General features: G+C 44.7%; 1 protein-coding gene across 1 annotated transcript in view; it reads right to left on the bottom strand.

Annotated features, from left to right (window-relative positions):
- Nucleotides 1–20,413, bottom strand: part of celf2 (cugbp, Elav-like family member 2) — a gene marked incomplete at its 5' end in the record, with an annotated part of 125,558 nt that overhangs the window by 67,456 nt on the left and 37,689 nt on the right. Inside the window, one exon of the mRNA XM_079236292.1 lies at nucleotides 8,055–8,251. Coding sequence (XP_079092418.1) covers nucleotides 8,055–8,251 — 197 coding nt within the window. The remainder of the gene's footprint in view (nucleotides 1–8,054; nucleotides 8,252–20,413) is intronic.

The following is a 20,413-nucleotide window of genomic DNA, read 5'->3' as shown; positions in this document are numbered from 1 at the left end:
CCTAACGACAACCAATATGGACCTTTTTAGAAAGATTAAGACCTAAAGCATTCTGCAACAATAAACACAATACAGGAAAGCATTGGCATGTTATGAAGCATATTCAGTCAAAAGAAAACTTGTTTTTCGGTTCAAAAATGGAAAAATTACCCACTTTGTGTCAAAGAGCCGCTGAGTGACAGCAGGGATGGAGGCGGGAGAAGAGGGATGACAGTGAACACATTCAGGATTTGACAGCGCAATAAAGAAACAGATTGTCAGATGGAAAAATAGAGAGCGGATGAGTGGATGGCTTTCAAACAATGCCGCATCTCTGACGGGCATTTGGCTGACGTTGTAATCCCCGTCGACGCAGGAACCCGTCCAACTTCACAAAATCTATACAATCCGCCGGTTTACTTTTGGTGGAACTGCACCAACGTCGCCCCTCCCGTTCCGCCCAAAATCCTCAACACAACACAAACATCAAAGCCGCTTTTTGGCTGACCCCGTGGCGCTCAGAGAGGAGAAACATTTATATATATATATATATATATATATATATATATATATATATATATATATATATATATATACCTATATATACTCTATATACTCTATATACCTATAGAGATACCTATGTGGATCTCTATGTTTACACTTTCTGCATACCTCAGCGACAGAGGGGGTTGCTCGGTTGCAGAGATGGGATTTAAACAATATATATATATATATATATATATATATATATATATATATATATATATATGTATATACATATATATAAAAAAAAAATATATATATATATATATATATAAAAATATATATGTATATATATATGTATATATATATATATATATATACATATATATATATACATATATATATATATATACATATATATATATATATATATATATATATATATATATATATGTATATAGATGGGATTTAAACAATATATATATATATATATATGTATATATATATATATATATATATATATATATATATATATATATATATATATATAAAAAAAATATATATATATATATATATATATATATATATATATATATATATATATATATATATATATATATATATATATATATATATTGTTTAAATCCCATCTCTGCAACCGAGCAACCCCCTCTGTTGCTGAGGTATGCAGAAAGTGTAAACATAGAGATCCACCTGCAGCTGCACTCTAATTGGGGTCTGGGCGGAAGACGCTAACGCCTAGTTAAAGGCGATTATAATTGGCCCGCTCTGCTTTTCGGTGAAGAAAGACATGAGCGAGTCCTCCGTCTCAACTGCATCCATTAGAGCCGGTAATTGTCTTGGACGGCGGAGCGTCCGCCCGGCGTTGCCAGAGACGAGCGAGAGGAGAGAGCCGGCTCGCCGGTTTCAAAGCGGACGCTCTGCCATTGTTACCGGGGGGCGTCGGCGTCGGAGCGGACCCAGAGGGCATGCTGGGAGATTTTCATCTGAGCGGTGAGCGGAAATCAAATGCTGTAATCTGCCCGTTGGCGCCTTTTATCTCCAGGCTTTTTACCCGCCAAAAAATAATCACTGGATTTATCTTTTTTTTTTCTTTTCTATCACAATGACATATCAGGAGATTATGGTTTGAATGTGAATTATATTTTAGGTTTCCTTTTTTTGTTTTGAAGGTGGTGCACTTAACTTCGACACGTCTTTGAATGCTAAACAGCTGTCAATCAAGCCGCGTTCCCATATTTGATTTATTTTTCTCGACAGGTGGCCCTTTTGCCTTCTGCACGTTGTGGATATTCACTCATAAGAATAAGTCATATTGGCGTTTTGACAAGAGAGAGTTGGAGAACATGTCTCACTGGGACCAGTTAGATATCAGTTCTATTTCATCCTTACTGACCGCGAGAGCTCTGGCGGTCATCCAGGATTCATAGAACTGTAGTTACCTTCGTAACTTTCGTTTCTCTCCAATATTTCACCTGCAATTAAGTTTTCTACAGACAAAATTACAAATTGAAGTTCATATTTCAGAACACACTAAGTTGGATTCATACTGAACATTACTGAGTAATATTAAAATACAATCATGTCGTCATATTTATTGACAACAGCCTCATAAAGCTCAGGTGAGTCTTGCCTGCCTTTGAGTGTGAAACCAAGCTGACGCTGCATCCAGACCATAATAACTTGGATATGAAGGGCTAATGAAAACACGACCATTCATAATTCCAGGTGATTGTACGCCCAATAAAACATAGTTATGGATATTATAAATCCTGAAATGTGACACGCAGGACCCATAAAGGAAGAGTTCCACCGTTTGGGAAATATGTTTATTCTGGAGCTGGAATTTAAGAAGATTGACTTCTCTCTCATGTGCTAATTTATATTATATTACTAATATGGTCCTCATAGCTACACGACAAGTCAGCAGTATCACATCTAACCATAGCACATGTTTCACCACAGCGTCCTGGCATCAAAGTGTTCCTTTCCCTCGAATTGTGTCCAGATTCATGCTTTTTTTAAAAATTAATATTATTGTTTTTCCTGTCTTGAATAATTCCCAGGGCGTTGCTATGCCGGATATCGTCCGTTAATGAAGACATTAAACTTATTCCGTGCGAATGTGTGAACTTAAGTGTGTGTATGTGTGTGTGTGTGTGTGTGTCTCGGCGGCTCATGTGGGCAGGCTGTATCATTAAGATAAATGACATTGTGCGTCCCCTGCCAAAACACACACACACACACACACACACACACACACACACACACACACACACACACACACACACACACACACAGACAGACAGCAACACACCCGTCATGGCGCTTAAGGTTGTGTTTTAGCAAAAGGACCATTTTCTGTTTACCCCTCTGGCTCTCTTTGTCTCGTTCTCTCTTTATCGCTCCCTCCATCTCCATCTCTCTCTCTCTCTTTCAGCACAAAATGCCAAATTGCTCCATTTCTCACTCGCTCCCCCTCCTGCCCAGCTCATCCACTCATCTGGTTATTAACTCCGAACACATTAAACCAACAGTGGCGCCTGCGATATTCCCCAGACCGTCCTAGTCGGGGAGCAAAAAGCCCGAGCGCACAACACCTGGGTCAAACTGCGAAATGGATTCCGCGTGACGCACAATGGAGACACCATTTAGTGCTTTTAGGGGCCAGAAACAACTAATCTGAGGACGTTATTAAAGGAAAAGATGACTGGAGTGTTGGCTCCTCGCTAACCCGAGATCATTTAAAACATTTGCAATATGGATTTTTGGAGTGAGGATATCCTTTCGTGCCAGAGATGCTCAGACTCGTGTTTGCTCGGGGAATTTCATCCCCTTCGGTGGTGAAGAAGCCTCTCGAACGGCACTCAGGAACCGGCGTGTGACGCCGGAGGACGACAATAATAAAACAGAAAGGATTACGCTGATCCACAGATATCCACTTTGCGAAGGTTCGATGTGCAGAACCGCTCCAGCCGGAGAGCTCTGAGCGAGCATTAAAGTCCCGGGTTGTTTTATCTTCCACGTCCTGTAATTAATCAGTAATTTATTCATAGCGGTCCGAGTCCAACGCCTGCCCGAGTCTGATTGCCATTTTTCTTTTCTTTTTTTTTAAAATATTTTTTACAGCAATCAGAGCGGTTTCATTGAATGAAAATAAATTAGGTCGATTTGGGTCAGAGACGCATGCGGACATAGGGCCTAAAAAGACCCGCTTGTAGTTCATGTACATGTCAGTATGCGGGTCAGAACGGGAACCTCCTGGATCTATGATGCGTTTGCAAAAACTCCGGCAGCTTGAGTGAAACCACGTGCCTCGTCATCTTCTCTCGTCCAGATCACGTCAGGGTCACCAATGTAGGAGCGTGTAAACAAACGGCGAGGCGAGTATTCCCTTCAGCCGTATCTTGCGGCCATTTATTTACATCCCAACAACATAACCCAACATTCACTTCCTGGTGCCCATTAACCTCCCGTGTCACCAGGGTTACGCCCCTTCTCTTAAAGGGTGTATTTGATCCTCAGTCCCCTATAGTCTCACGTTTTTTGGGGGGAAATTTGAGCTTGTATTTAGCCAGTTTCTGTGAAACATTTTGCTCAAGGATGTGTGAATTACTGTGCACGCACAGAGCTAGCCGCCAGCTACCAGTTGCGGATGAAAGAAATGGCGTTAGCTCTCGCTTGATGAACCGTTCCTTCACATATATAAACCGCCAGTTATAGAACGAAAACAGAGAACGTCCCTCCAAAATTGGACAAAGGCTCATTCTCACTTCATCCATAAATGCATAAGTTGAACATTTCCTTCAGAAGCCATTTTGTGCTTGTCAATAAATGTTTACCGCGGCTATGTGCTGAGTTTTTCCGTCGTTTTTGTTGTCGACGCTCTTTTCTGCGTTAGCTAATGAGGGAAACAACAACACAAAGACTGAAACAGAGAAGTTGTTAAAGGCTTGTAGCCGGGGAAACTTTTCTTCTTCTCCCCGTCTCGGTGGGACTAACAAGCTCATTTAAATCAAACTGCTGTTTCGCGCAGAAAGAATAAGGGGTGAGAAAGTGCCCGCGGGTCGCCACCGGGGCACCAGAGCGGCCCGAATGGCCGACTGAGCCGCTCTTCAAACAAAACCGCTGCTAATTTAAAATAAACACGGCCGAGGGAGGAGAGGGGGCCACAGTTTTCCCTGACACCGGTGAAATTACCGTCGGTGGAGCCGTTGCAGCTCCCCGGAGTCGAGCGGGTGCGGCTCGCTTAACGGCGAGTAAACAACAACAACCACGGCGATGCTCAAAAGCTGCCGAGTAACAAGGCCGGCAAGAGCCCAATCATATGCTGCATTTCCTCTTAAAACATGCACTCCACCTCGCAGGCAGCGAGGAGAAAGAAGAAAGCGAGGCGAACAGGAGGAGATTGTCGTAGGAGAACACAAATGAAAGGTACGGGCGGCGGCGATGTGGTTTTCATCCCCGGCAGAAGTGGCGGTGAGTGAGACTCTTGACTCATCAGCCGCGAAAACACAACGCATTTCAAGTGAAGATGGAGCGGGAGATTTGAGGACGCTGTAGGAGCGGAGGAGGAACTTTGGCCCTGTGTGTTTTTGTTTTGTTTATTCTCCGTGAGAGAGAGAGAGGGAGAGGGAGAGAGGGAGGAGACTGGTGGGAAGAGGAGTCATCTCAAGGCTAAAAGACTCACAAACACAAAAGCGCATGACAAGTGTGTTGGTGTGCTAAAAAAAATAAAAAAGAGTTGATTTGGGTCTTTGCAGAACGCTGTCTGCAGGCTTTCATAAGCTCATATGACTGAGTCAGAGAGAGAGACAGAGAGAGAGAGAGAGACTATAAACAGAAGCAGACTCAGTGTGTAGGTTTAGAAAGGTGAACGACGCCGCAGCTTTTAGCCTCTGAAAATTTCATTTAATTTACAAACTCGACAGCATGTCGAGTCACCTCGTCGTCCACAATAAAAGCAGAAATCAACAACGCATTACGAAGATACGTGTGAAGAGTTATAACCTGCTTATAACTCTGTGTAATCATCTCCTACCTTCTTATCTATTACTAACTGGCAACAGCTTTTTTTTCACCTGATTAGCTAATAATAACCAGGTAAAACCCGATAAAGCCAAAGCGGAAGTGTGTTAAACCTGCATACTCTCTCCTGACCACCAGGGGGCGACTCCTCTGGTTGTATAGAAGTCTATGCTTCATGTGTTAAAGCTGAATTCTCTCTCCTGACCACCAGGGGGCGACTCCTCTGGTGGTATAGAAGTCTATGCTTCATGTGTTAAAGCTGCATTTTCTCTCCTGACCACCAGGGGGTGACTCCTCTGGTTGTATAGAAGTCTATGCTTCATGTGTTAAAGCTGAATTCTCTCTTCTGACCACCAGGGGGTGACTCCTCTGGTTGTATAGAAGTATACGCTTCATGTGTTAAAGCTGCATTCTCTCTCCTGACCACCAGGGGGAGACTCCTCTGGTTGTATAGAAGTCTATGCTTCATGTGTTAAAGCTGAATTCTCTTTCCTGACCACCAGGGGGTGACTCCTCTGGTTGTATAGAAGTCTATATAAATGACTCTACTTCTCTTGATGTATTCCCTCAGTAAACATTGTAAACATGAGTTTATGTCTCAATCTCTAGTTTCAAGTCTTCTTCAATACAGCATGATGTTCATTTAGTAAATTATGGTAATTTAGAGTCAAACAGACCATAATGCAGGGGATGCTTTAGGGGGCGGGGCTACAAGGTGATTGACAGATGTCTATCAGAGCCGTCAACGTCACTTCTCCGCGGTCCAAATATGGTCACTTCCTGCTCACGGGTTCAAGAAAACTACCAAGATGGCGACGGCCTAACCGCAGAACTCGAGGCTTCAAAGCGTCCCGCGTTTCTTTTATCTTTGGCTTCCTGTGACACTCCTCCTCAGTTTGCTCTCCAGCTGGATGGGTGCACCTCCATCCCTCTCTTCCCCTCCCTCCCTCCCTCTCCTCACTCTTCCTCCCACTCTCCGTGTCTCGTCGGTAGTGTCGTCGGCGTCGGCGGATGCCGTTAATGTGGCAGCGCTATTGTCTGCCTTGTTTCCAGCCGCTGTCTCCTTTGTTTGCTCTCACACTTGACGAATTCATCAAAAAGAGGGGAAGCGGGAAAAAAAAAAGGGAACGGTGGAGAAAATAGCTGCGAATCAAGCGGCTCCGCACAATTGACTGGTTAAGCCTGGCGTGGCGAGTCTTTGTCTTCAAAGTGCACGCAGTGTGTGTGTTCGGTGTGTACATTTCACACGTAGACATCACTCCTTCCTCCGTTAACGAGGCGGGACGGCCCGCTCAGCGGCGGCGGCCGAGTCGCCGGGTTTTTAATGTTCGAGCGTCTATTTGTGTACCTGCTCATCCTCTCACATCCTCTCACACGGCAACTACGGAAACATCTGATTATTAGTGAGGGAGATGTTCAAAGAAAGGAGAGGAGGAGCAATAAAAGAAACAAGGTCGGAGAGATAGTATGGGAGAAGAGAATAAAGAAAGGTAGATGATGGTGGAGGGTGAGGAAGATGAGGTCAAGGACAGAAGAGAAGAGAATGAAATATGGAACAGAAAATGGACAGATGAAAGGATAGAAAGTAAAGGAATGAGGGTAGGAAGGTAGGAAAGAAGGTAGCAAAGAAAAAAGAAAGCAAGATGGAAAAGAGAAAAGAGAAAGGAAGGATTGAAAGTAAAGAAATGAGAGTAGGAAGGAAGGAAAGAAGGTCGCAAAGAAAGTAAGATTGATAAGAAAAAGGACATGAAGGAAGGAAGGATAAAAAGTAAAGGAATGGGGTAGGAGGGGAGGGAAGGAAAGGAAAAGAAGGAAGGAAGGAAAGAAGGGTTGAAAGTATAGGAATGGGGTAGGAGGAAAGGGAAGGAAAGGAAAAGAAGGAAGGAAGGAAAGAAGGGTTGAAAGTATAGGAATGGGGTGGGCGGGAAGGAAAGGAAAAGAAGGAAGGAAGGAAAGAAGGGTTGAAAGTATAGGAATGGGGTGGGAGGGAAGGAAAGGAAAAGAAGGAAGGAAGGAAAGAAGGGTTGAAAGTATAGGAATGGGGTGGGAGGGAAGGAAAGGAAAAGAAGGAAGGAAGGAAAGAAGGGTTGAAAGTATAGGAATGGGGTAGGAGGAAAGGGAAGGGAAGTAAAAGAAGGAAGGAAAGAAGGATTTAAATTAAAAGAATAAAGGTAGGAAGGAAAGAAGGATTGAAAGTAAAGGAATGGGGTAGGAGGGATGGAAAGAAGGGAGCCAAGAAAAAAGAACGCAAGATGGAAAACAGAAAGGACAAAGGAAGGAAGGAAGGATTGAATGTAAAGGAGTGACGGTAAGAACGAAGGGAACAAATGGAAAAAGAAAGGAAAGTGGAACAAAGTGAGAAAAGAATTGTGGAAGAGAAGAAGAGAAAGGACTGAGAGAAAGAAGTAAAGGAGACAAGGAAGAAGGAGAGACGAGGAGGGCAGACAGTAGCTAGGAAAGGACAACTAAACTAAAAGAAATCTCAGTCTGCGATCATAGGTTCTGATCCCCTCCCGCTCGGGGACCGAACCGCCGGCCCGTACCTTTGCTCTGGGGCGGGTTCTGGCTGCGGTCCCGGAGGATGTTGATCTGGTAGACGGCGCCGTACGGCTCGAACAGCTCCTTCAGCTCCTTCTCTGACCAGGAGCGCGGGATCTGACCCACGAACATCTTGATGGCGTCCGGGTCCGGCTGGTCCGAGTGCTCCAGCGCGCCGTTCATCTTCCCGGCCGTGCCGTTACTGGAAGAGAGAGAAGGTTTAGGACGCGAGGGAACCGGACCCGCGGAGCCAGAAGCTGCTTCCAGGTGGAGAACGCTCTATATTCATATTTATATATGATGTTTATATTTATATACCACTGTCTTGAATTTTTACATATACATTTATATAAATATATATATATTTATACATAAATTAATATTTATATACCACTGTCTTGAATTTTTACGTATACATTTATATAAATATATATATATATATATTTATACATAAATGAATATTTATATACCACTGTCTTGATTTTTTACATATATGTATATATATATATTTATATAAATAAATATTTATATACCACTCTCTTGAATTTTTACGTATACATTTATATAAATATATATATATTTATACATAAATTAATATTTATATACCACTGTCTTGAATTTTTACGTATACATTTATATAAATATATATATATTTATACATGAATTAATATTTATATACCACTGTCTTGAATTTTTACATATATTTATATATACATATTTATATAAATAAATATTTATATACCACTCTCTTGATTTTTTACATATATGTATATATATATAAATACATATTTATTTACCACCCTCTTGAATTTTTACGTATATATTTATATAATATATATAAATACATATTTATATACCAAATCCTGATTTAAAAAATAAATAAATAAATATATATATATATATCTTGATTTTTTACGTATATATTTTTATAAATAAATATTTATATATATATTTATATATATACCACCCTTGAATTTGTACATATGTATATATTTACATATGTAACATTATAATATTTATCATGGTCGTCCTTTGAAAAAGGAAAAATCAAACAAGAGACGTAGAAAAATAACATCATCAAGGTAATAGAATTTTCTGAAACACTTATTTCTTCAATCTATTTGGGAGAAGAACAATAAAACCAAATAGTAGATTTCTCTGGACAAAATGATGAAGTATGCAGACGGAGTAAAATATATCTTTTCAACACACAACAACACATTTTAACCAAATGTGTAAAAACTAGCTGGACACAGATATTCTCATGTTCCACGTCTGGAGCGGAGATCAGACTTAAACCTTCACAGAGAGACACGACAGAGCGTGTTCTTTAAGGACAACCATACACACATGCCTACTCACACACACACACACACACACACACACACACACACACACACACACACACACATCAAGGCCTGTGGTCTACTTAAGAGGCTGAACACCAATCCAATGAGAGCAGTCAGCGGCTGTTTTATTGCTCTACTTTCCTTTTGTTGGAGAGAAGGAGCATTATCTTAAGAGGCCAGAACAAAACAAAGCAGAGCCAGAGCTGACAACACTAACACCACCCGATAAAGCCCAGGGAGAGAGGGAGGGAGAGGGAGGGAGAGGGAGAGAGAGGGAGAGTCAGAGACACAGAAACACATCCATCTCCTGCAGAAAGAGAAACGCCCAAATCTTTAAGGACTTAAGGACACGTCCAATAAAACCGGACCGGAGAGGAGGCAACGAGCCGGACGGCTAACCGGCCCAGAGGCGCCGCGACAGCTGAGCTGGGACATACATCACGGGGGGGAGGAAGGGGGAGGGGGGAGAGAGGAGATAGGAGAGAGGAGAGATAAGGAGTGAAGGAGAGAGGAGGAGAGAAGGAGTGAAGGAGAGAGGAGGAGAGAAGGAGTGGAAGGAGAGAAGGAGAGAAGGAGAGAAGAAGTGGAAGGAGAGAAGGAGAGAAGGAGAGAAGGAGAGAAGGAGCGGCTGATGTTTAGGCACATGATCTCTCACATGAGCTATGTGTGTGTGTGTGTGTGTGTGTGTGTGTGTGTGTGTGTGTGTGTGTGTGTGTGTGTGTGCATGTCTGTGTGTGTGTGTGTATGTGTGTGTGTATATGTGTGTGGATGTGTGTGTGTATGTGTGTATGTGTGTGTGTGTCTGTCTGTGTGTGTGTATATGTGTGTGTGTGTGTGAGTGTGTATGTGTGAGTGTGTATGTGTGTGTGTGTGTGTGTGTGTGTCTGTCTGTGTGTGTGTGTGTGTGTGTATGTGTGTGTGTGTGTGTCTGTCTGTGTGTGTGTGTGTGTATGTGTGTATGTATATGTGTGTGTGTGTGTGTCTGTCTGTGTGTGTGTATATGTGTGTGTGAGTGTGTATGTGTGTATGTGTGTGTGTGTGTGTGTGTGTGTATATATGTGTGTGTGTGTGTGTGTGTGTGTATATGTGTGTGTGTGTGTGTGTGTGTGTGTGTGTGTGTGTGTGTGTGTGTGTGTGTGTGTGTGTGTGTGTGTGTGTGTGTGCAGATGGAGAATAGCTGGAGACAATCCCTCATTGTTGGCTGTGTGTGAGGTCTGTGGACCGAACGAGTCCACTGGAGGAGACGACACAACACCCAGTGTCACACACACACACACACACACACACACACACACACACACACACACACACACGCAATGCTTCGTCTTTTTTTGTATTTATTTGATTTTTTTCCCAGAGGTGGTTTAGGGTAAAACAAATGGTTGTGACTCCTCGGTACAAAGGAATGAGCGCCGCTTCCAATTCGCCCCCGTGGCCAAGACTGACAAGGTGTTATTGCAAGCAGACAGAGCTTCAGCGTGCACGTGTGTGTGTGTGTGTGTGTGTGTGTGCGCACGTGTGTGTGTTTGTGTGTGTGTGTGCGTGCGATGCTCAGCGGGAGAGTGTCCTGAGGCTCGGATTAAGTCGTTGAGTGGATCCACTCCTGCCACAGCCTCTCCATCCACACACACACACACACACACACACACACACACACACACACACACACACACACACACACACACCCTTCCTCCCCCCCTCTCAATTTGAGCCAATTGTTTGCCTTAATGGCTTAACTATTGCTTCCATCACTCCAGCCTCCCTGCAGCACCGCGGCCGTGACAGAGGGCTGATCTACACTGAGTGTGTGTGAGTGTGCAACAAAAAAAGAAAAGAAGAAGAAGAAGAAGAAGAAGTGTCTGTGTCGGTCTGTGAAGCAGCTGCTGAGGGCTGTTACTCGCTCACCTCGCTCACACCAGACAGCCGGCTCGTTCCTCGCTGCACACTGGCCGTAAAAACACGACGCCGGCCCTTTAAATACCCGTTCACGATCTTCATTTCACCCTCACAACTCCGTCAATGTCGCCATGTGGTTAGCTTAGCTTAGCTTAGCGACTTGACGCCTTCATGGAGTCTCACAAGCGCCCCAAGCGGCATCATATTTCGGGTGTCCGGTAACGGGTCCTCGCCACTCACACCTCGTAGTGACGAGGCGACGGGCGGCCTGCTGACCTTTCCTATTAGCTTTTGTGGCTAACAGCTAACACACCCTGCTGAGTAATCGGCTTTTTAATGAGCCGATTGAGAGGAAAGACGGCGACAGAAAGTTATTTTCATCATCTATTAATCAGACGATTATATTCTTGATTTAAAAATGTTCTTCCCAGTTAATCATAAAGGTGATGTCTTTAAATATACTTGTTTCGTGAGTCCGAAACCAACAAATGTTCAGTTTAACGCGCTATAAAAACAGAGAAAAGCGGATTTCTTCACATTTGAGAAGTTGAAAACAACATTTTCTGGCATAAAAATGTAAAATGACTTTCTGTCGACTCATAAGTGCGTCTGAGCTACCTGCAGCTCGGTAACGGGCCACCAGCGAATCAAAACTGGACAAAAAGACAGATGGGGGCGAGCGAGGCAGGAGAGAGTGGGAACAGAAAGAGAGAGAGCGAGAGAGAGAGAGAGAGAGAGAGAGAGAGAGAGAGAGAGGAGATGGATGCAGATGAGCCAGGTCCAGGAGTAAGCACAGCTCAGAGCTCAGCATGGGCTCTCTCTCAGAAACCAGGCAACACACACACACACGCACACACACACACACGCACACGCACACACACACACACACACACGGGCTACAGTTCAGGCTGGCTGCGCTGATCCCCCCGCTGTTTCCTTCTGTTTCTGCTCTAAAACACACATCCTCTCTGACTCCCTTAACCCCTCGATCGCAGTGCAAACACACACACACACACACACACACACACACACACACACACACACACACACACACACACACTTCAGTGGAAGCGGAAGGGCCGAGCTGTCACACACACACTCCTTCTCGTTGGCGGCGTGTTTGCAGGGTGTGTAACGGTCCCACAGGGGAACTAATCTTGTTGACAAGCAGAGTGAGAAACATCAGTTCCACCCCGAGGGAGCAAGGCAGCCAAGGTCAGCTACACACACACACACACACACACACACACACACACACACACACACACACACACACACAGTAAACTGTCACCTCAGACGAACACACCTTGACAGATTCGTACACAGCGTTCACACAGTCGACGTGACGCGTGGAGCATCTGGACACACGGCGGTCATTTCCACATCATCACCTCCGCAGGAAATGTGTTACGATGTTGTGTCGTTAAGGTCATGTGTGTTGTTCCACTACATGTGTGTTGTTTCACTACATGTGTGTTGTTCCACTACATGTGTGTTGTTCCACTACATGTGTGGCTCATATTTCATCTGGCATTCCAACTTTGAAACAGTTGCTGGAATTGATTTGGTTCTATTTAGTTTTGCCATTTTTCTGAGCACTTCTTGCACAACAATGCACAACAATAACACACTCACACACACACAGACACACACAATTCCTTTCCTAGCATCACACTGTAAACAAGATTAGCGACCTCAGCGCGGCGTGATCTCGCTCTGTAACGGATCCTGTCAGCGGCGGATTAGAGACTCAAACTAAATGAGTGGCGTCCCGTTTCCACCCAAGTACTTGGAACACCTCGACTTCTGTGTGTGTGTGTGTGTGTGTGTGTGTGTGTGTGTGTGTGTGTGTGTAGAGTGGAGCCCCACACACACTAAAAAAAAGGTGATATTGGCTGTGATCCACTTGAACTTTACAATGAGCGATATTCCGCACACCTCGGGTACAGAGCTGTAAGGGTGGGGAGCATCTTTGAAGGAACTGGGTCTGTGTGATTGCCTTTGTGTGTGTGTGTGTGTGTGTGTGTGTGTGTGTGTGTGTGTGTGTGTGTGTGTGTGAGGGCTGCCATGGAGACGTGGCGGCGCATGCGACGCAGGCAAACGATCAGATAAATGTCACAGTGGCTAATGAAGCTGCTCCGGCGCCCCGCCGCGCAGCTAGCTCCATGCTAACGAGCTACCGCACGCCGGCTAATGAGAGGAGACACACACACATACCCACACAAACACACACACACACACATATATATGGGGAAAACACAAGCGAGTGAAATGATATTTTCCTGCGTGTATAAAAACGCTCGACAGTTGAAGCTGCAGGATCGGGCAAATAAAGATGTCCGGGATATGGAAACTTGACCAAAAAAAAAGTCTCCTATTAAATGCTCTTCATAGTTAAAAGAATGAAACCTGCCATCCCTCCATTATTTTAGTCAGAACATAGATATTGTTCTTTGTCTATTGTTTTATGCTGACCTGTCATATTTGACCTTTTGTACGCTTGAAAAAGCTACCGGAATAAAAAACAACAACATAGTAAGCAAAGCTTAACTTTAGAATATTTTATCATAAATATCAGCTCTCAAGGTCACTAGTGACTATCGTGAATATGAATAGCTTTCATTTCATGGCTTTTTGATTATTTACAGAATCAAGGGTTTTTCATGTTTTCTTGTTTTTAATCTATTAACATTTTTATGTAAAAACTTCCACAAAAAAACAGATACAGATTTAAATCTGCATTAAATTAGCATTTTAAAAATACAGTGTAAAGTGTTAATAGATTAAAAACAAGATAATATTTCAATAAGCCGACACAACTATTCAGATTTGATCAACTTTCCTGCATTTTCTCTCCGTTAACTTGCACACTATTATTCAGAATATGACAATTTTCTCCAAATTCGATACGAGCCTCATTCCCATCGGAGCATTTTCCAAAACAAAAGCAAAACAAACCAACTTTCAACAGTTTTTTGGGGATATGCACAAACATATTTGTTTACACAAAGAACCAAAATGTCTACGAGCCGTTCCACTTTTGCACGTTTTGAGCCGTCGGGGCATCAAACACGACCCGGAGCGGCGTCGACCGGGAATCGAACCGCTGGCCGCACATGCAAGCAGCTCAGGAGGAATATTGTAATTTTTTCAGAATAAACTGGCCTGTTTTGTGCCGTAAAAAGCAACATGTAAGCGCCTCACAAGAGGACCTTGCAGTGAATGAAGTCCAGGTGAAAACATCTACGCTTTTCTCACCCGCACACCGTAAAGTTTTACATTTTTTGAAGCCAAAATGGCTTCCGTTCTTTCCTGACAACAGTGATGACGGGACCGAGGTTCACGTGATGGATTCAAGCGGTTGAAGCCGGTTTTGAGTGTCTGCAAAATGAGCCGAAACGATTTGCCAATAATGGTAAAAATGACACTATCGACGACAAAATTGTGGATTTGCAGCTTTTTCTTGGTCTCAAATGATGGATCAGAATATTTGGGTTCTGAACTGTTCATGCACAACAACAAAAAGTAAATTCTTAATTTTTTCCAGTATTTTCTGTCATTTTATACATAAAAAGAAGCCAGAAACAGAAGAACGAAACAGAAGATTATGGATAATATATCATAACTGTTGGTTGCAGCCCATAAAGCCATCAATTGACAGAAAAGTATTTTTAAACAATTCATGATTGATTCATTGTAAAAGTCATTTTACGAGCAATAAACCCTCTTTGCTCTCCGGGCCACGTATCGACGCCTCAAATGAACTTTTATCGTGGGGTCAAACTGAACCCCGACAATACGAGACGTTCGATAAACTAATAGACGAACTAATTTAATCTGGTCACCGAAAAAAAATCAATGGGATTGTGTCGGTCGAGAGCACGAACGTGGTCATAACACACACACACACACACCTGAAAGCCTCGGCTTAATGGTGCCGTGGTGGGAGGGGTCACGAGGTCACTGGAAATCAATAACCTTCTTCCTCCCGGGGCGCGAATGAGCAAAGCAAATTTCATGCACATCTGGTTCTCAAGCGTATGAAACGGACACATGGAGATGGTGAGCGCATAGAGCACGGAACATTAAAATATTACCACATGGGACACGAGGGCCGTGGCCTTCATGTTGAGAGAGATTTAATTTTGGGATATAAAAAGCTGCTTTAGTTTGAGCCACTTCTTCTTTCCTCCTTCTTCGACAGAGCAGTTCCTCGAATTATCTCCCTAAAATTATGCTTTCTAACTCCCGTCAGCCTGACCTGGAGGTTCTGCCTGTGTGTGTGTGCGTGCACGTGTGTGTGTGTGTGCACGTGATAGAGGGAAGGAAGGGGGAAAGGAATTAGAGCATCTTAAAGCCTCAACACCAGATTGGTCAAATCCAGGCAGCAGCAAAATTCCACCCTAATCTTTCGCACACTTCCTCTCTTCTTCACCCTCAGCCCGCCGCCTCCTCCTCTCCGTGTCTTGTTGCTATGGGAACAGCAGAGTCGGCGGGGTGCATGGGGTGAGGGTAGCTGAGGGTGCTGGGTGTTGGGTAGGCGGGCGTCTCTTTTGGACGACACACACTCTCACCCCTTGATTCTTCTCTTCTTCTCTTGTCTCTCCTCCTACCTTCTCTCACTCCATCGCTCATGTTTGATGAGAAAAAGCATGTGTGTGCGTGGCATCTGCGTAACATGCATCTGCATGGCATGCATCTGCGTAACGTGCATCTGCGTGGCGTGCATCTGCGTAACGTGCATCTGCGTGGCGTGCATCTGCGTAACGTGCGTCTGCGTAACGTGCATCTGCGTAACGTGCATCTGCGTAACGTGCATCTGCGTAACGTGCATCTGCGTAACGTGGTTTTGCGTAACGTGCATCTGCGTAACGTGCATCTGCGCAACGTGCATCTGCGTAACGTGCATCTGCGTAACGTGGTTTTGCGTAACGTGCATCTGCGTAACGTGCATCTGCGTAACGTGCATCTGCGTAACGTGGTTTTGCGTAACGTGCATCTGCGTAACGTGCATCTGCGCAACGTGCATCTGCGTAACGTGCGTCTGCGTAAGGTGCATCTGTGTAGTGTGTGTCTGCGTAACGTGCATCTGCGTAACGTGCTCCTGCGTAACGTGCATCTGTGTAGTGTGTGTCTGCGTAACGTGCGTCTGCGTAACGTGCATCTGCGTGGCGTGCATCTGCAAAACGTGCATTTGCGTAACGTGCATTTGCGTAACGTGCATCTGCGTAACGTGCATCTGCGTAACGTGCATCTGCGTGGCATACATCTGCATGGCATGCATCTGCGTAACGTGCATATGCGTGGCGTGCGTCTGCGTAACGTGCGTCTGCGTAATGTGCATCTGCGTGGCGTGCATCTGCGTAACGTGCATCTGCGTAACGTGCATATGCGTGGCGTGCGTCTGCGTAACGTGCGTCTGCGTAATGTGCATCTGCGTGGCGTGCATCTGCGTAACGTGCATCTGCGTAACGTGCATCTGCGTGGCGTGCATCTGCGTAACGTGCATCTGCGTAACGTGCATCTGCGTAACGTGCATCTGCGTAACGTGCATCTGCGTAACGTGCATCTGCGTAACGTGCATCTGCGTAACGTGCATCTGCGGGGTGAAATGGCAGCGGCTCTGATTGTCTGGCATCGAGTGGCGGCTGCATTCTGCCAAGAGTCAACATCTGACGCGCTGACAGGGGGGTGATGACCCAACTGACGGACATTGGGGTAGGAAGGGTTGCAGGGTCACCACGGCCTCCTTGGGTTGTGTGTCTTTGTGTGTGTGTGTGTGTGTGTTCTTTCCAGTAAACCCCTCGACGTTGTCTACCTGGGCGACTCGCAACACCTCCGCCGGCTGTGCCGCCGCGCTTGAACAACTTGAACAACAAAATCCTCCCGTTGTGTTCACGCACATCGGCTGTGACACATCTAAAAGGGACGACTGAGCGGAAAACCACAGGGGAGTGACAGAACACGGCGTAATAAGGACAGCGGGGAGAGACAAAGAGAAACAGAGAGGAAACAGGAGGGAGAGAGAGGGGGAGAAAGGCGGTCAGTCAGTTTGCCAGGGACAAAACACAACTGATTTAACAACAGGAGTACATTAGTGGAAACTGGCTCCGGCACAATTACGTCCCATTGTGAGCGAGCCCTCGACGCCATTTGCAGCAACAAAGGTTGTAGAAGCCCTGGATATCACCTCTATTAGCATTGTGGCTAACACAAACTACAACACATTGCACGAGGGTACAATCGTGGGTGCGGCCGTTCTCCGAGGACCGGAACCGCCTCTGACACTTTAATAAACCGCCATTAACGGTAATTCACATGTTGGCGACAGACAGCGGGAGGAAAGCTGCTTATTGGGCAACATGGGAGGGCAGTGCTCTCGTCCTACACATCTGTGAGCTCTTGTTTGCAGATCATTTCCACCTCGGGCTCCTTTTAAATACACAACACCACTCGGGCGTTTTGTTCACATTCTTCTTCGCTGTCGCACGCCAACACACGAGCTGCAGCGAGCGACCCGGGCTGCGATCCAGCGTCTCTCTGCTGTGGTTCATGTGAACGAAGGCCAAGCGTTGCCAAGTCCATTAACGTCTCCTCGTTTTTTCCCCTTCATCCCTTGTTTTCTTTCTTTTTCTTCTTTAACTCCCTTCACTGTTTCACTTTTGTCCCTGGACATCCAATGCTGCAGAATCGACACAGACATCGGAAATAAAAGAAGCCAACACAAAATGACTTTATGAAGACCAGAGCAGGTTTGAAGTCCTTGAGGGACAAGTCCAGGGGAAAACCCAAGAAAAGTCTCATGTCTGCTTAAAAGAAGTCAAGTCTCGTCAAGAACAGTTGAACCGAGTCTCAAGTTGGTGGAGACAAGTCCAAATCCAGCCTCAAGTCAAGTGCCAAGTCTCGTCAAAGTTAATGTCAAGTATCAGGTCCAAGTTTCAAGTCAGTCCAGAAAGGTTCAAGTCAAGTCTCAAGTCTTGCAAAATAAGAATTGATTCAAGTATAAGGTCCTTGATGGCATATGGTCGTCTTAATACAAGTCTCAAGTGTTCTCAAGACAAGTCCAAGAGCAAATCCAAGTCAAGTCTCGTCAAGCCAAGTCCCAAGAACAGTTGAACCAAGTCTCAAGTTGGTTCAAGTCCAAATCCAGCCTCAAGACTTGTCATGACAAGTCCAAGAGCAAACCCCAGTTAAGTTCCAAGTCTGGTTGAACCAGGTGACAAGTACGTCGAGAAAGGTCCAAGTCTAGTCTCAAGTCTCAAGTCTTGTCAGATCTAGTCTCAGGTCCTACAGGGAAAGTTAAAGTCAAGTCTGAAGTCTAGTAAAATAAGTATTGATTCAAGTCTAAAGTCCTTGAGGCAAGTCCAGGTAAAGTCTCAAGTCATGTCAATACAAGTCTCAAGTCCAAGAGTGAATCTAAGTCAAGTGCCAAGTCTAATCGAGACACGTCTCAAGTCCAGTCTCAAGTCTTGTTCAGTCCAGTCTCAAGTCTAGTTTCAAGTATTGTTAGGACAAGTCTCAAGTCCAGTCTCAAGTCTTGTTCAGTCCAGTCGCAGGTCTAGTGTCAAGTCTTCTTAAGACAAGTCTCAAGTCCAGGTCTAGTGTCAAGTCTTCTTAAGACAAGTCTCAAGTCCAGGTCTAGTGTCAAGTCTTCTTAAGACAAGTCTCAAGTCCAGGTCAAGACTAAAGTCCAAGTCTCAAGTCCAGGTCTAGTCTCAAGTCTTCTTAAGACAAGTCTCAAGTCCAGGTCAAGTATCAAGTCTTGTCCAACAAAGTCTCAAATTCAAGTCCAGACTGACTTCACACTCAGTTTTCACACAGATTGATAATCTTGATAATAAATTGTTGATCACATTTCAGGTTTCACGGATAATTCAGGAATTCATCACCTGCACAATCTCTCACAATCAGATTATCTCCTGACCTCATTACAGTGTGTTGTAGACGTGAGGGTTATTATTACTCATTAAATACTTTTTGTCTCGTCACTCTTTGCTTCGTCCCTGCGCTCCCTCTCTTCCTGTCTGGGTCCTGAAGCGTGCCATGAGCATTGAGGAGGAAATCACTTGCACATTGTTGCAGCGTTCCCAAAAGCTTTTCCTCCATAAAATGATAACAATTCACAATCTGAGCCAATTTCACAGGGCGGGCCTCGGATCGGACGGATCCCTGACCCGGGGAATCAGGACGTCTCTGGACCGGCCCGGACTGAAGAAGGGGGGGGGGGGGGGGCTAATGGCCACTACAGTGTAACTACCTGTAATGTTGTACGGGGGAGGGGTCGTTTTCATTAGGTTTTATGGGATGGAAAAACATTGTCATGCATACCAATTAGCCCTGGAACAGATGGCTCAATATGGTTGTATGTTTCATAACACACACACACACACACACACACACACACACACACACACACACACACACACACACACACACACACACACACACACACACACTCATACATGCAAGTGGTAAGTGGTTGAGGAGTGTGTGTGTGTGTGTGTGTCATTTCCTCTTCTTCTTCCCTTTCCTTTCCTTTCCTCACCCTTCCTTTCCTTTCCTCTCCTCTCATTTCCTTTCCTTTCCTTTCCTTTCCTCTCCTTTCCTCTTCTATCCTTTCCTTTCCCTGCACTTCCCTTATCTTTCCTCTCCTCTCCTCTCAACTCCTCTCCACTCATTTCCTTCCCTTCCTCCTTCCTCCTTCCTTCCTCCCAGGTTCAGGACCTCGAGAGCAAAAACCAAACCCGGATCAGTCTGTTCAACAGTCTCTCTGAGGAGGGAAGCCTGATGCTGACATATGCTGATGGAGTGGAGAGAGGGATGATTATGCGTGTGTGTGTGTGTGTGTGTGTGTGTGTGTGTGTGTGTGTGTGTGTGTGTGTGTGTGCATATATCCCAGATCCCAGACGCAAACGCTGTCAATTCAACACAAAGGTTTTTGAGGGCCAGAAGTGACGCTTTGTAGACTGAATATAACGTTGACATTTCGGGCTGATATTCAGCATCTTAAAATCTGTATTGTTTTTTTTCCGTCAGCAATTTTCTCAGAAATAGAATTCACATCAGCGAGAGGAAAAGCCTCTAAAAAAACGCAGTTAGGCAGTCAAGAGACAGACTCA

This window comes from Taurulus bubalis (genome assembly GCF_910589615.1).
Source record: "Taurulus bubalis genome assembly, chromosome: 20".
Taxonomy (NCBI): Eukaryota; Metazoa; Chordata; class Actinopteri; order Perciformes; family Cottidae; genus Taurulus; species Taurulus bubalis.
The sequence above is the reverse complement of the archived record's forward strand: the minus strand, read 5'-3'. Positions and strand labels throughout refer to the sequence as shown.